A 13,364-nucleotide genomic window follows, 5' to 3' on the forward strand; every position below is an offset into this window, starting at 1 on the left:
GAGAAAAAGCAGGTTGTGATTGGACACAAACTTCTCGCCATTGTTTGGTCAATAGTTTGAAAAGCACTTTTGCGTTCCGTTCATGCCGCCTTTTACAATTTGTGCAAAATTGCGATTACATCGTGACTTTATTTGGTAAAAACTTTGAAAAGCCATATAAAAAACTTGTGCTTCGTGTTTCATCAGGGATTCCAAACACCCTCGACACGATAAAAGCACTCGGCCGCAGACGGCCTTGTCCTTTCATCTCTCTCGGTGTTTGGAATCCCCAATGAAACACTCGCACTCGTTTTTAATATATTACATGTAATTCTTTCAGTTCTTCTATAGCAATATGGAATTAAGTACAAATCTAAGTATCGAGAATAGCATAGCATATTATAGTTAAAGAGGGCAAATGAAGGTGAATGAGGGCTAAGTGTAGGCACAGGTACGGGTGTACTTATAGATGCTATTCTTTCAGTTCTTCTATAGCAACCTGGCATGAAGAACACACCTAAGCATCGAGCATAGCATATCATAGCTAAAGAGGGCAAATGAAGGTAAATGAGGGCTACGTGTAGGCACAAGTATGGGTGCACTTATAGATGCAATTCTTTCAATCATTCTATAGCAATCTGGCATGAAGTACATATCTAAGCATAGAGCATAGCATATCATAGCTAAAGAGGGCAAATGGAGGTAAAGAAGGGCAACGGGTAGGAACAGGTATGGGTGTACTTATAGATGCAATTCTTCCAGTCTTTCTATGTCAATCTGACATGAAGTACACATCCAGGCATCGAGCATAGCATATCATAGCTAAAGAGGTGGAAGGTGTGTTGAAGATAACCCCTATTTATAATCATGGGTTGGACTGTATTGTCTTTTAGTTTTATGCACAGGCAGCCACACTTGATAAAGATTAGAAATAAACTCATGCCATGTATAATATTTTCTATAAATAGGCAATGTTTCCATTCTGTTCCTCGCTCAGTGTATTGGCCCTGACCTTCAGGCTATGCCTTGAAATCTCTAATCGTCACTTTTCAAACTCATTAATTATTCATGCATGCATTAGCCAATGAGTGGAGAGGATATGGGTCGCATGCATGGGTCTTGATACCCAATGAAAACCCGGATGAACATCACTAATGATTTGGATATGTGATCCAACCCACTTGTGAAGTTCATCTGGGTTCCCATTGGATATCAAGATCCATACATGTAACCCAAATAGAACAATAACACCAATGACAATTTTATTTATCTTAATTTTAAACACACAATTGGTCAATTGGTTAAATCAAGGAAACCAAATCAAGCCTAGAAAACAGCAGGTAGTCATACCCTTTTTCGTTCACAATTATGGTAACATCACAATTTGAACATGAATGATGCAGAGTGTAAAATTGAACTTAAGCCTTTGTCTACTTTATTACACTCCGACTCTAAAATCTAAATATTGACCGTTTCTTCCTTCTCAGAAACTTTACTTTCTGGCCTTAAAAGATTGGAAACTTTGCTAACCTGTACTCCTGTACATTTTAGACTTCGGGATGCTGGCTTTAACCAATGTCTTTTCGTCCTCTCCGCACTTGGGAGAACGAAAACGGTTGGCTGCTAAACCTTCGGCCATAGCTCAAGCTTCTCTGGCCGAATGAATGATCTTGCGTCGCATAACAAATAACAAAATGTACTTATTGTATTTCCTTTGAGAAAAAGCAGGTTGTGATTGGACACAAACTTCTCGCCATTGTTTGGTCAATAGTTTGAAAAGCACTTTTGCGTTCCGTTCATGCCGCCTTTTACAATTTGTGCAAAATTGCGATTACATCGTGACTTTATTTGGTAAAAACTTTGAAAAGCCATATAAAAAACTTGTGCTTCGTGTTTCATCAGGGATTCCAAACACCCTCGACACGATAAAAGCACTCGGCCGCAGACGGCCTCGTCCTTTCATCTCTCTCGGTGTTTGGAATCCCCAATGAAACACTCGCACTCGTTTTTCATATATTACATGTAATTCTTTCAGTTCTTCTATAGCAATATGGAATTAAGTACAAATCTAAGTACCGAGAATAGCATAGCATATTATAGTTAAAGAGGGCAAATGAAGGTGAATGAGGGCTAAGTGTAGGCACAGGTACGGGTGTACTTATAGATGCTATTCTTTCAGTTCTTCTATAGCAATCTGGCATGAAGAACACACCTAAGCATCGAGCATAGCATATCATAGCTAAAGAGGGCAAATGAAGGTAAATGAGGGCTACGTGTAGGCACAAGTATGGGTGTACTTATAGATGCAATTCTTTCAATCATTCTATAGCAATCTGGCATGAAGTACATATCTAAGCATCGAGCATAGCATATCATAGCTAAAGAGGGCAAATGGAGGTAAAGAAGGGCTACGTGTAGGAACAGGTATGGGTGTACTTATAGATGCAGTTCTTTTAGTCATTCTATAGCAATCTGGCATTAAGTACATAACTAAGCATCGAGCATAGCATATCATAGCAAAAGAGGGCAGATAAAGGTAAATGAAGGCTACGTGTAGGCACAAGTACGGTTGTACTTATAGATGCAATTCTTCCAGTCTTTCTATGTCAATCTGACATGAAGTACACATCTAGGCATCGAGCATAGCATGTCATAGCTAAAGAGGTGGAATGTGTGTTGAAGATAACCCCTATTTATAATCATGGGTTGGACTGCATTGTCTTTTAGTTTTATGCACAGGCAGCCACACTTGATAAAGATTAGAAATAAACTCATGCCATGTATAATATTTTCTATAAATAAGCAATGTTTCCATCCTGTTCCTCGCTCAGTGTATTGGCCCTGACCTTCAGGCTATGCCTTGAAATCTCTAATCGTCACTTTTCAAACTCATTAATTATTCATGAATGCATTAGCCAATGAGTGGAGAGGATATGGGTCACATGCATGGGTCTTGATACCCAATGAAAACCCGGATGAACATCACTAGTGATTTGGATATGTGATCCATGTGAAGTTCATCTGGGTTCCCATTGGATATCAAGATCCATACATGTAACCCAAATAGAACAATAACATCAATGACAATTTTATTTATCTTAATTTTAAACACACAATTGGTCAATTGGTTAAATCAAGGAAACCAAATCAAGCCTAGAAAACAGCAGGTAGTCATACCTTTTTTCGTTCACAATTATGGTAACATCACAATTTGAACAAGAATGATGCAGAGTGTAAAATTGAACTGAAGCCTTTGTCTACTTTATTACACGCCGACTCTAAACTCTAAATATTGACCGTTTCTTCCTTCTCAGAAACTTTACTTTCTGGCCTTAAAAGATTGGAAACTTTGCTAACCTGTACTCCTGTACATTTTAGACTTTGAGATGCTGGCTTTAACCAATGTCTTTTCGTCCTCTCCGCACTTGGGAGAACGAAAACGGTTGGCTGCTAAACCTTCGGCCATAGCTCAAGCTTCTCTGGCCGAATGAATGATCTTGCGTCGCATAACAAATAACAAAATGTACTTATTGTATTTCCTTTGAGAAAAAGCAGGTTGTGATTGGACACAAACTTCTCGCCATTGTTTGGTCAATAGTTTGAAAAGCACTTTTGCGTTCCGTTCATGCCGCCTTTTACAATTTGTGCAAAATTGCGATTACATCGTGACTTTATTTGGTAAAAACTTTGAAAAGCCATATAAAAAACTTGTGCTTCGTGTTTCATCAGGGATTCCAAACACCCTCGACACGATAAAAGCACTCGGCCGCAGACGGCCTCGTCCTTTCATCTCTCTCGGTGTTTGGAATCCCCAATGAAACACTCGCACTAGTTTTTCATATATTACATGTAATTCTTTCAGTTCTTCTATAGCAATATGGAATTAAGTACAAATCTAAGTATCGAGAATAGCATAGCATATTATAGTTAAAGAGGGCAAATGAAGGTGAATGAGGGCTACGTGTAGGCACAGGTACGGATGTACTTATAGATGCTATTCTTTCAGTTCTTCTATAGCAATCTGGCATGAAGTACACACCTAAGCATCGAGCATAGCATATCATAGCTAAAGAGGGCAAATGAAGGTAAATGAGGGCTACGTGTAGGCACAAGTATGGGTGTACTTATAGATGCAATTCTTTCAATCATTCTATAGCAATCTGGCATGAAGTACACATCTAAGCATAGAGAATAGCATATCATAGCTAAAAAGGGCAAATGAAGGTCAATGAGGGCTACGTGTAGGCCCAAGTATAGGTGTACTTATAGATGCAATTCTTTCAATCATTCTATAGCAATCTGGCATAAAGTACACATCTAAGCATAGAGCATAGCATATCATAGCTAAAAAGGGCAAATGAAGGTAAATGAGGGCTACGTGTAGGCCCAAGTATAGGTGTACTTATAGATGCAATTCTTTCAATCATTCTATAGCAATCTGGCATGAAGTACATATATAAGCATCGAGCATATCATATCATAGCTAAAGAGTTCAAATGCAGGTGGATGCGGGCTAAGTGTAGGACCAGGTACGGGTGTACTTATAGATGCAATTCTTCCAGTCTTTCTATGTCAATCTGACATGAAGTACACATCTAGGCATCGAGCATAGCATGTCATAGCTAAAGAGGTGGAATGTGTGTTGAAGATAACCCCTATTTATAATCATGGGTTGGACTGTATTGTCTTTTAGTTTTATGCACAGGCAGCCACACTTGATAAAGATTAGAAATAAACTCATGCCATGTATAATATTTTCTATAAATAAGCAATGTTTCCATCCTGTTCCTCGCTCAGTGTATTGGCCCTGACCTTCAGGCTATGCCTTGAAATCTCTAATCGTCACTTTTCAAACTCATTAATTATTCATGCATGCATTAGCCAATGAGTGGAGAGGATATGGGTCACATGCATGGGTCTTGATACCCAATGAAAACCCGGATGAACATCACTAATGATTTGGATATGTGATCCAACCCACTTGTGAAGTTCATCTGGGTTCCCATTGGATATCAAGATCCATACATGTAACCCAAATAGAACAATAACATCAATGACAATTTTATTTATCTTAATTTTAAACACACAATTGGTCAATTGGTTAAATCAAGGAAACCAAATCAAGCCTAGAAAACAGCAGGTAGTCATACCTTTTTTCGTTCACAATTATGGTAACATCACAATTTGAACAAGAATGATGCAGAGTGTAAAATTGAACTTAAGCCTTTGTCTACTTTATTACACTCCGACTCTAAACTCTAAATATTGACCGTTTCTTCCTTCTCAGAAACTTTACTTTCTGGCCTTAAAAGATTGGAAACTTTGCTAACCTGTACTCCTGTACATTTTAGACTTCGGGATGCTGGCTTTAACCAATGTCTTTTCGTCCTCTCCGCACTTGGGAGAACGAAAACGGTTGGCTGCTAAACCTTCGGCCATAGCTCAAGCTTCTCTGGCCGAATGAATGATCTTGCGTCGCATAACAAATAACAAAATGTACTTATTGTATTTCCTTTGAGAAAAAGCAGGTTGTGATTGGACACAAACTTCTCGCCATTGTTTGGTCAATAGTTTGAAAAGCACTTTTGCGTTCCGTTCATGCCGCCTTTTACAATTTGTGCAAAATTGCGATTACATCGTGACTTTATTTGGTAAAAACTTTGAAAAGCCATATAAAAAACTTGTGCTTCGTGTTTCATCAGGGATTCCAAACACCCTCGACACGATAAAAGCACTCGGCCGCAGACGGCCTCGTCCTTTCATCTCTCTCGGTGTTTGGAATCCCCAATGAAACACTCGCACTCGTTTTTCATATATTACATGTAATTCTTTCAGTTCTTCTATAGCAATATGGAATTAAGTACAAATCTAAGTATCGAGAATAGCATAGCATATTATAGTTAAAGAGGGCAAATGAAGGTGAATGAGGGCTAAGTGTAGGCACAGGTACGGGTGTACTTATAGATGCTATTCTTTCAGTTCTTCTATAGCAATCTGGCATGAAGAACACACCTAAGCATCGAGCATAGCATATCATAGCTAAAGAGGGCAAATGAGGGTAAATGAGGGCTACGTGTAGGCACAAGTATGGGTGTACTTATAGATGCAATTCTTGGTCCCAACTCTTCCAGTCTTTCTATGTCAATCTGACATGAAGTACACAACTAGGCATCGAGCATAGCATGTCATAGCGAAAAAGGGCAAATGAAGGTAAATGAGGGCTACGTGTGGGCACAAGTACGGGTGTACTTATAGATGCAATTCTTTCAATCATTCTATAGCAATCTGGCATGAAGTACATATCTAAGCATCGAGCATAGCATATCATAGCAAAAGAGGGCAGATAAAGGTAAATGAAGGCTACGTGTAGGCACAAGTACGGGTGTACTTATAGATGCAATTCTTTCAATCATTCTATAGCAATCTGGCATGAAGTACATATCTGAGTATCGAGCATAGCATATCATAGCTAAAGAGGGCAAATGGAGGTAAAGAAGGGCTACGTGTAGGAACAGGTATGGGTGTACTTATAGATGCAATTCTTTCAGTCATTCTATAGCAATCTGGCATTAAGTACATACCTAAGCATCGAGCATAGCATATCATAGCAAAAGAGGGCAGATAAAGGTAAATGAAGGCTACGTGTAGGCACAAGTACGGGTGTACTTATAGATGCAATTCTTCCAGTCTTTCATTGTCAATCTGACATGAAGTACACAACTAGGCATCGAGCATAGCATGTCATAGCTAAAGAGGTGGAATGTGTGTTGAAGATAACCCCTATTTATAATCATGGGTTGGACTGTATTGTCTTTTAGTTTTATGCACAGGCAACCACACTTGATAAAGATTAGAAATAAACTCATGCCATGTATAATATTTTCTATAAATAAGCAATGTTTCCATCCTGTTCCTCGCTCAGTGTATTGGCCCTGACCTTCAGGCTATGCCTTGAAATCTCTAATCGTCACTTTTCAAACTCATTAATTATTCATGCATGCATTAGCCAATGAGTGGAGAGGATATGGGTCACATGCATGGGTCTTGATACCCAATGAAAACCCGGATGAACATCACTAATGATTTGGATATGTGATCCAACCCACTTGTGAAGTTCATCTGGGTTCCCATTGGATATCAAGATCCATGCATGTAACCCAAATAGAACAATAACATCAATGACAATTTTATTTATCTTAATTTTAATCACACAATTGGTCAATTGGTTAAATCAAGGAAACCAAATCAAGCCTAGGAAACAGCAGGTAGTCATACCTTTTTTCGTTCACAATTATGGTAACATCACAATTTGAACATGAATGATGCAGAGTGTAAAATTGAACTTAAGCCTTTGTCTACTTTATTACACTCCGACTCTAAACTCTAAATATTGACCGTTTCTTCCTTCTCAGAAACTTTACTTTCTGGCCTTAAAAGATTGGAAACTTTGCTAACCTGTACTCCTGTACATTTTAGACTTTGAGATGCTGGCTTTAACCAATGTCTTTTCGTCCTCTCCGCACTTGGGAGAACGAAAACGGTTGGCTGCTAAACCTTCGGCCATAGCTCAAGCTTCTCTGGCCGAATGAATGATCTAGCGTCGCATAACAAATAACAAAATGTACTTATTGTATTTCCTTTGAGAAAAAGCAGGTTGTGATTGGACACAAACTTCTCGCCATTGTTTGGTCAATAGTTTGAAAAGCACTTTTGCGTTCCGTTCATGCCGCCTTTTACAATTTGTGCAAAATTGCGATTACATCGTGACTTTATTTGGTAAAAACTTTGAAAAGCCATATAAAAAACTTGTGCTTCGTGTTTCATCAGGGATTCCAAACACCCTCGACACGATAAAAGCACTCGGCCGCAGACGGCCTCGTCCTTTCATCTCTCTCGGTGTTTGGAATCCCCAATGAAACACTCGCACTCGTTTTTCATATATTACATGTAATTCTTTCAGTTCTTCTATAGCAATATGGAATTAAGTACAAATCTAAGTATCTAGAATAGCATAGCATATTATAGTTAAAGAGGGCAAATGAAGGTGAATGAGGGCTAAGTGTAGGCACAGGTACGGGTGTACTTATAGATGCTATTCTTTCAGTTCTTCTATAGCAATCTGGCATGAAGAACACACCTAAGCATCGAGCATAGCATATCATAGCTAAAGAGGGCAAATGAAGGTAAATGAGGGCTACGTGTAGGCACAAGTATGGGTGTACTTATAGATGCAATTCTTTCCATCATTCTATAGCAATCTGGCATGAAGTACATATCTGAGCATCGAGCATAGCATATCATAGCTAAAGAGGGCAAATGAAGGTAAATGAGGGCTAAGTGTAGAAACAGGTATGGGTGTACTTATAGATGCAATTCTTCCAGTCTTGCTATGTCAATCTGACATGAAGTACACATCTAGGCATCGAGCATAGCATGTTCATAGCTAAAGAGGTGGAAGGTGTGTTGAAGATAACCCCTATTTATAATCATGGGTTGGACTGTATTGTCTTTTAGTTTTATGGCAGCCACCTTTTATAAAGATTAGAAATATTCATGTCATGTATACTTTTTTTCTATAAATAAGCAATGTCTTGACATCTCTTATTGTCACATCAAAGCGTTTGCGAAGCCTAGATCCCACCAACATCTATTAGGGGGTGCTTTAGGATTTTCCCGATTCTGTTATCTTTAAGGGGTTTCCACGCCCGGGGAGGAGGATTTTTCCGATTCATGCTAGATTGTTGTTGACCACGCTATAGCTTATTGCAATCCCTTAGGTTTAAAATGGATTTTGCTTTAGAGCACCTCCGTCTGTTTTTCTCGAAATCCCCCCTCTGGGAGAGGGGGGATTTCGCACCAACTTTGTGTTCTATAAATGAGCAATATCTATAATATCGATGTCAGAACTACCTCGATTGCATCATTATTGCATTTGTTTTGATGAAAAGCAGCCCTCAAGATCAGGCATTACTTATCAAGTCCAATAAGAATTGATTCGGGAGTGTTGCATGACTACGATACTAGCGATTGCCGTAAGCTTGCGATTGTAAGTTTGTATAATATACTCGAATTTAGTTTCTTATCTTTTATTCATTTTCTTGGAAGATAAATATTTTTAGGACAATTTATAAATTTATATTGTGACGTTAACTTAAAAATGCAAAATACTAGAAACTATTACGTATTAGGTAAAGAGTAGGAACTTAACCTTTGAAAGCCTGTTAGCCCAGAAAATGGAACTCACGTATATTAGACGCCATTGTTTTCGTGAACCGTTCCAAATGTTAATGCATGAAAATAAAGGAAGTCGTTTGTTTCATCTTAATTTTCACGCATTTACATTTAAATGGTCGTAGCAGGGGGTGGGGCACTGGGGGAACGTGTCCCCTAATATTATGGAAAAATAAAAGAAAATGACCAGTATGGGCATGGATGTGCCCCCCCCCCAATATTTTCTTAATGTTTCTGTATTGTGCCCCTCCAATATTTGGAGGCTGCTACGGCCCTGATTTAGGACGTTACATAAAAAACGGTGTTCAAGCTAGGCCTTAGACATTAATTCATTCCTGTTTCTATCAGTTCACAGTTCATAGTGAAATTCACTAGTGTCTCTTCCTTTTCTCTCGTGGTCTTCCCTGAGATCCAATGGTTCTTCGACCTCATCTTCATCCTCTGCGTCATCTCTCCGCACGTCTGGTTCGTTTAGCTCACCGTGTATGGGTCCATGTGGAGGCTCGCATCGAAGAGCGATCGCTTTGAGATTGTCAAATGGCACGTTCTTGATATCTTCAACCGTCACAAAGCCCTTTTTCTCCTTATCTAGATATTTGGCGAACAACTTTACCGGGTCACGCTTCAACTTTCTCTCGTCATCTTCCTCAAGCTCGAATGTTTCATCGATGAAACGTTGAAAAAGATCAGCGGTGAGTTGAGTGACCCCCACCTCGCCCATTTGTCTTATTATGTTATGGCGGAAGTTTTCCACGTTCTGGTATCCCATGGGTACGACCTTGTCTCCCTTCTTATATGTCCAGTGCACTCGCATCTCACTCAGTGGTTTGTATTCAAAGGTCTCGTTCTCACACCCGTCAGCCTCGAAGGTGTTGTCAACGGAAGCCGTGAAGAGCATGGTTGCGGAGATGCTGCGCCCGTACGAGCGAACCTGATGGATGTAGCCTGGACAAAAAAGGGGAGAAGAAATTAGCAGGCATCGACCAGATAGAGATGAACAGGCGTGTCCCCTGGTGGGAGGGGGTGAGCAGTCATAGGTATCATATGAAAAAAGCATAGTATTTAACGATGTTTTAAAGAATGTCCATCACCCACTCCTTTGTTTATCATTGAAAAAACGGATTTATTCGCAAGGAAACTTCAAAATAACAGTTTAATAATGAAGTCTAATATGTTATTATTAAGTATATTTGAATGAAAATATCTTGGTTACTTTCTTGAATTAGCCGATGGAAATGGATGCTTTGTGTGACTCGCCAATGAGCAGGAGCATAAAATGTTGGCATAGTTGCCCTCTTTGAATAATTAATGACCCACTTTTTGGCTGCCAAGTGGGCCTGTTTATGTGTCTGATAAGTGGACGAGTCATACAGACAGTGGGTGATATAGGAAGTTGTGGTAAGGCAATAAATTAGAGTGCTTTCTATTAGCATACCTGATGGTAGAAAGATGCAATCGCCATCATTGATAGTAGCATATGTCCATTCCACATCACTTATGTTTGGGTACAAATCCAGGTTGATTTCATCAGGGTTCACCATAGAGAAACCAGATCCAAATTGTGGAAACTGAAAAAAGCCCTTGGTTACCAAATTATAAAACATTGGTGTTGGAGATCTCTGCAGTGAGAGTGGGAAATCATCCCCAATGCCTTAATATCTTGTCTCACACTACCTCTAGGCATTAAGCAGTATGTATTTGGTACAGTAGCTTACCCAATCAGAAAGAACATATTTTACAAAGGACTGGCATCCAACAGGCCAATTTTACATACATTCCACATAGCTACCAACCTTTGTCAAGGTTGACACTTGCTTGTTTATTCTCCCAAAAATGCAAACATTTGATAAACTAGTCATATTTGTATTTTGAGGGCGGCGAAGTGGTCCCAAAAGTGGGGGAAGGGGGGAGTGCTAAGTTGAATTTTATTCTGGTTAAAAAATTTCAACCTTCCCCCCAATCTAAACCACAAAAATGGTGACCCTCCCCCAAAAAGGCCACCAAATAATATGGCCCTCCACCAAAACAAACAAAAAATAAAAAAAGGGTACTGGTTTCTTTATTGAAATTATACTCTTGTTTTGAGATGCCCTGTGTACAGCACGTTCTTACAGGAGCACCAGGCATAGCAAATTCAATACAATAGGAGTGTAGAATGTAGAGTGTAGAGTTTCGAAAATTTTGAAATTCCACACTCTTAGGATGCTTGGAAATTGATCAGAATACCTGTTAAAAAAAAAAAAGGCCCTCCCCTAAACCCTGTATCAAAATTTGAGGCCCTCCCCTAAATCAACGCTCAAAAAATAGCAGCCGTCCCCGCCATTGAATAATCACCCTTCCATTGAAATTCTCACCTTCCCAAGTTTTAGCTGCTGCTTGAACTTCTGATGAATCATGATGAAGTCTTTTCTCCCTGCCATCATGCAGTGGATGTTGTGATCAGCATCGTAGTGAATAACAGAGCGTGTCCCCCCAGAACCAATCCACAGATTAGTCTCGTGTAGGAATTTAGCAAACGTGCCACACATGATAGCAGGGGGGACCTGAAATATTTTACAAAAGTCAGTTTTACCAGTAAAGTGTCATTAAAACTCAAAGTAGTGTATAATGCAACCCATTGATTTGCTCCCTTATTAGTATAACTTATAAGTATTTAACAAAATTTTCTTTTCCTTGCTATTTCAAAGGAAAAATGAACACACCATGGCTAATTACATATCTTGTACAAATAATGAGGTTCAGCATAAAACCCTGTGTTTTTTACCAAAAGGCACATGCATTCTTATAAACAGCATTCCAAATAAAAGATGATGCAACAGATTTTTTTACACTCTGACTGAGGATCAAGGTATTTTAATTGGCTTGATAATAATTGATAAACTCAACAGTCTTGGTATAAAAGGCATACTGATAACACAGAGTTTTTATTCATTGATCTTTTGTCCAGGGGAGGGACTCTCCAGAAAAGTAGACAGGGGTGATTGTCACCACTCTTAGGGTATTAAATTTCGACCAACTCCCATCACTTAGGGTGTGTTGAAGGATTTTTCCGATTTTGCCATCTTTGAGGGTATACCATTTGACCAGCTGCTATTCCTAAAAGGAGGTTTAACGTTTTTATTGCAATTTTGTTATCTCTTAGGGTACAAAATTCGACCAATTGGTTTTTCGATTCTTCCATCTCTTAGGGTTAAAATTTCTTCGACCACACACAATTTGCTATCTCTTAGGGGTAAGAATTTCTGTTGGCCACGCCCCAAGTGCCCTCCCTTAGGGTAAAAAAAAATTTGGCGGCGAACACCCCCGTCTGTTTATATCGGAGTCGCCCACCGGGTCTTTTGTCTATGTGGTATAGCCCCCTACCAACAAGGATAATAGAAGGTCACAGGAGAAATAAAGGATGCATACAGCGCCAATATCTATATATTGCTGGTTCTACAAACATTCCATATATAAAACAAATGCGATATCACCCTACCTGCACTTCTGCTAGCATGGGGTCTGGCATAACAGTAACAACGTACAAGTCGTCTTTCCGGTATCTGTCAATAAAATCGCCAAGTAACATTCTCTGGGTTTTACCATGCGTTCTATTCTCCCTTTTCCCTTCGATAAGGACATCTAAATCTCCGTATTTTTCCTTGAGGTATTCGTCCTTCCAGTTCGCGATGGCAGGCGACTCGGCGACTCCATGACGGAATACTAACGGCAAGTTTTCGTGAACGTGTTTCTCCCAGAACTCTTGCGGTCTTAGTACGTAATCATACTCAATCACAGGTCCGTTTGGTGGCTTTTGGTAGCCAAATGGCCTGAGATGACCTGCCCTAGCCAAAGGATCCTTGGAAGGAACGAAAATCGGTGGAAACTCGATGTTGTCCAAAAGTCTCGGTTCGTCAAGTGCTTGCGAAGATGGAGACGGCAAAGTTTGTGCAACAATCAACACAAGTGCAAAACTACGAAAACACAACATTTCGGCTGTTTTTCACAACCATATACTGGTTATAAACTCCAACAAATCCAACCTGAGCTGTAGCACGAATTACTTCGAAAACTTTATGCAAATAGTTGGCGAGGAATATTTTCACGAGCGACTAAACATGAAAATTTACTTGTTTGTTAGCGCGGAAGCACACGGAAAACCGGAAGCGTAGTTA

At 39.5% G+C, this 13,364-nt stretch overlaps 1 protein-coding gene and 2 long non-coding RNA genes across 3 annotated transcripts; 2 read left to right on the forward strand and 1 right to left on the reverse strand.

The window, feature by feature from the left end:
* Window positions 1-7,047: 7,047 nt before the first annotated feature.
* LOC116608317 lies at window positions 7,048-8,928 on the forward strand. The gene is made up of 3 exons (XR_004292612.2): window positions 7,048-7,244; window positions 8,084-8,162; window positions 8,234-8,928. It is a non-coding gene; the product is annotated as an uncharacterized LOC116608317 (long non-coding RNA).
* A 121-nt stretch (window positions 8,929-9,049) lies between these two features.
* Window positions 9,050-13,331, reverse strand: LOC116601119. The gene is made up of 4 exons (XM_001622494.3): window positions 12,689-13,331; window positions 11,565-11,753; window positions 10,646-10,778; window positions 9,050-10,155 (listed from the first exon to the last, which is right to left on the reverse strand). The coding sequence occupies exons 1-4, from the start codon at window positions 13,178-13,180 to the stop codon at window positions 9,560-9,562; spliced, it is 1,410 nt and encodes a 469-aa protein (XP_001622544.2). The 5' UTR covers window positions 13,181-13,331; the 3' UTR covers window positions 9,050-9,559.
* LOC116608318 lies at window positions 9,765-12,124 on the forward strand. Its single transcript, XR_004292613.2, has 2 exons — window positions 9,765-9,902; window positions 10,050-12,124. It is a non-coding gene; the product is annotated as an uncharacterized LOC116608318 (long non-coding RNA).
* Window positions 13,332-13,364: the final 33 nt, after the last annotated feature.

This window comes from Nematostella vectensis, chromosome 13, assembly GCF_932526225.1.
Source record: "Nematostella vectensis chromosome 13, jaNemVect1.1, whole genome shotgun sequence".
Taxonomy (NCBI): domain Eukaryota; kingdom Metazoa; phylum Cnidaria; class Anthozoa; order Actiniaria; family Edwardsiidae; genus Nematostella; species Nematostella vectensis.

Excerpts from the sequence above, each read along its gene's own strand:
- LOC116601119 (XM_001622494.3), bottom strand. The coding sequence starts at position 13,180 with ATGTTGTGTTTTCGTAGTTTTGCACTTGTGTTGATTGTTGCACAAACT. Across the intron at positions 10,779-11,564 it reads AGCAGCTAAAACTTGGGAAG|TTTCCACAATTTGGATCTGG; the intron begins GTGAGAATTTCA and ends GGCTTTTTTCAG. Across the intron at positions 10,156-10,645 it reads TTGCATCTTTCTACCATCAG|GCTACATCCATCAGGTTCGC; the intron begins GTATGCTAATAG and ends TTTTTTGTCCAG.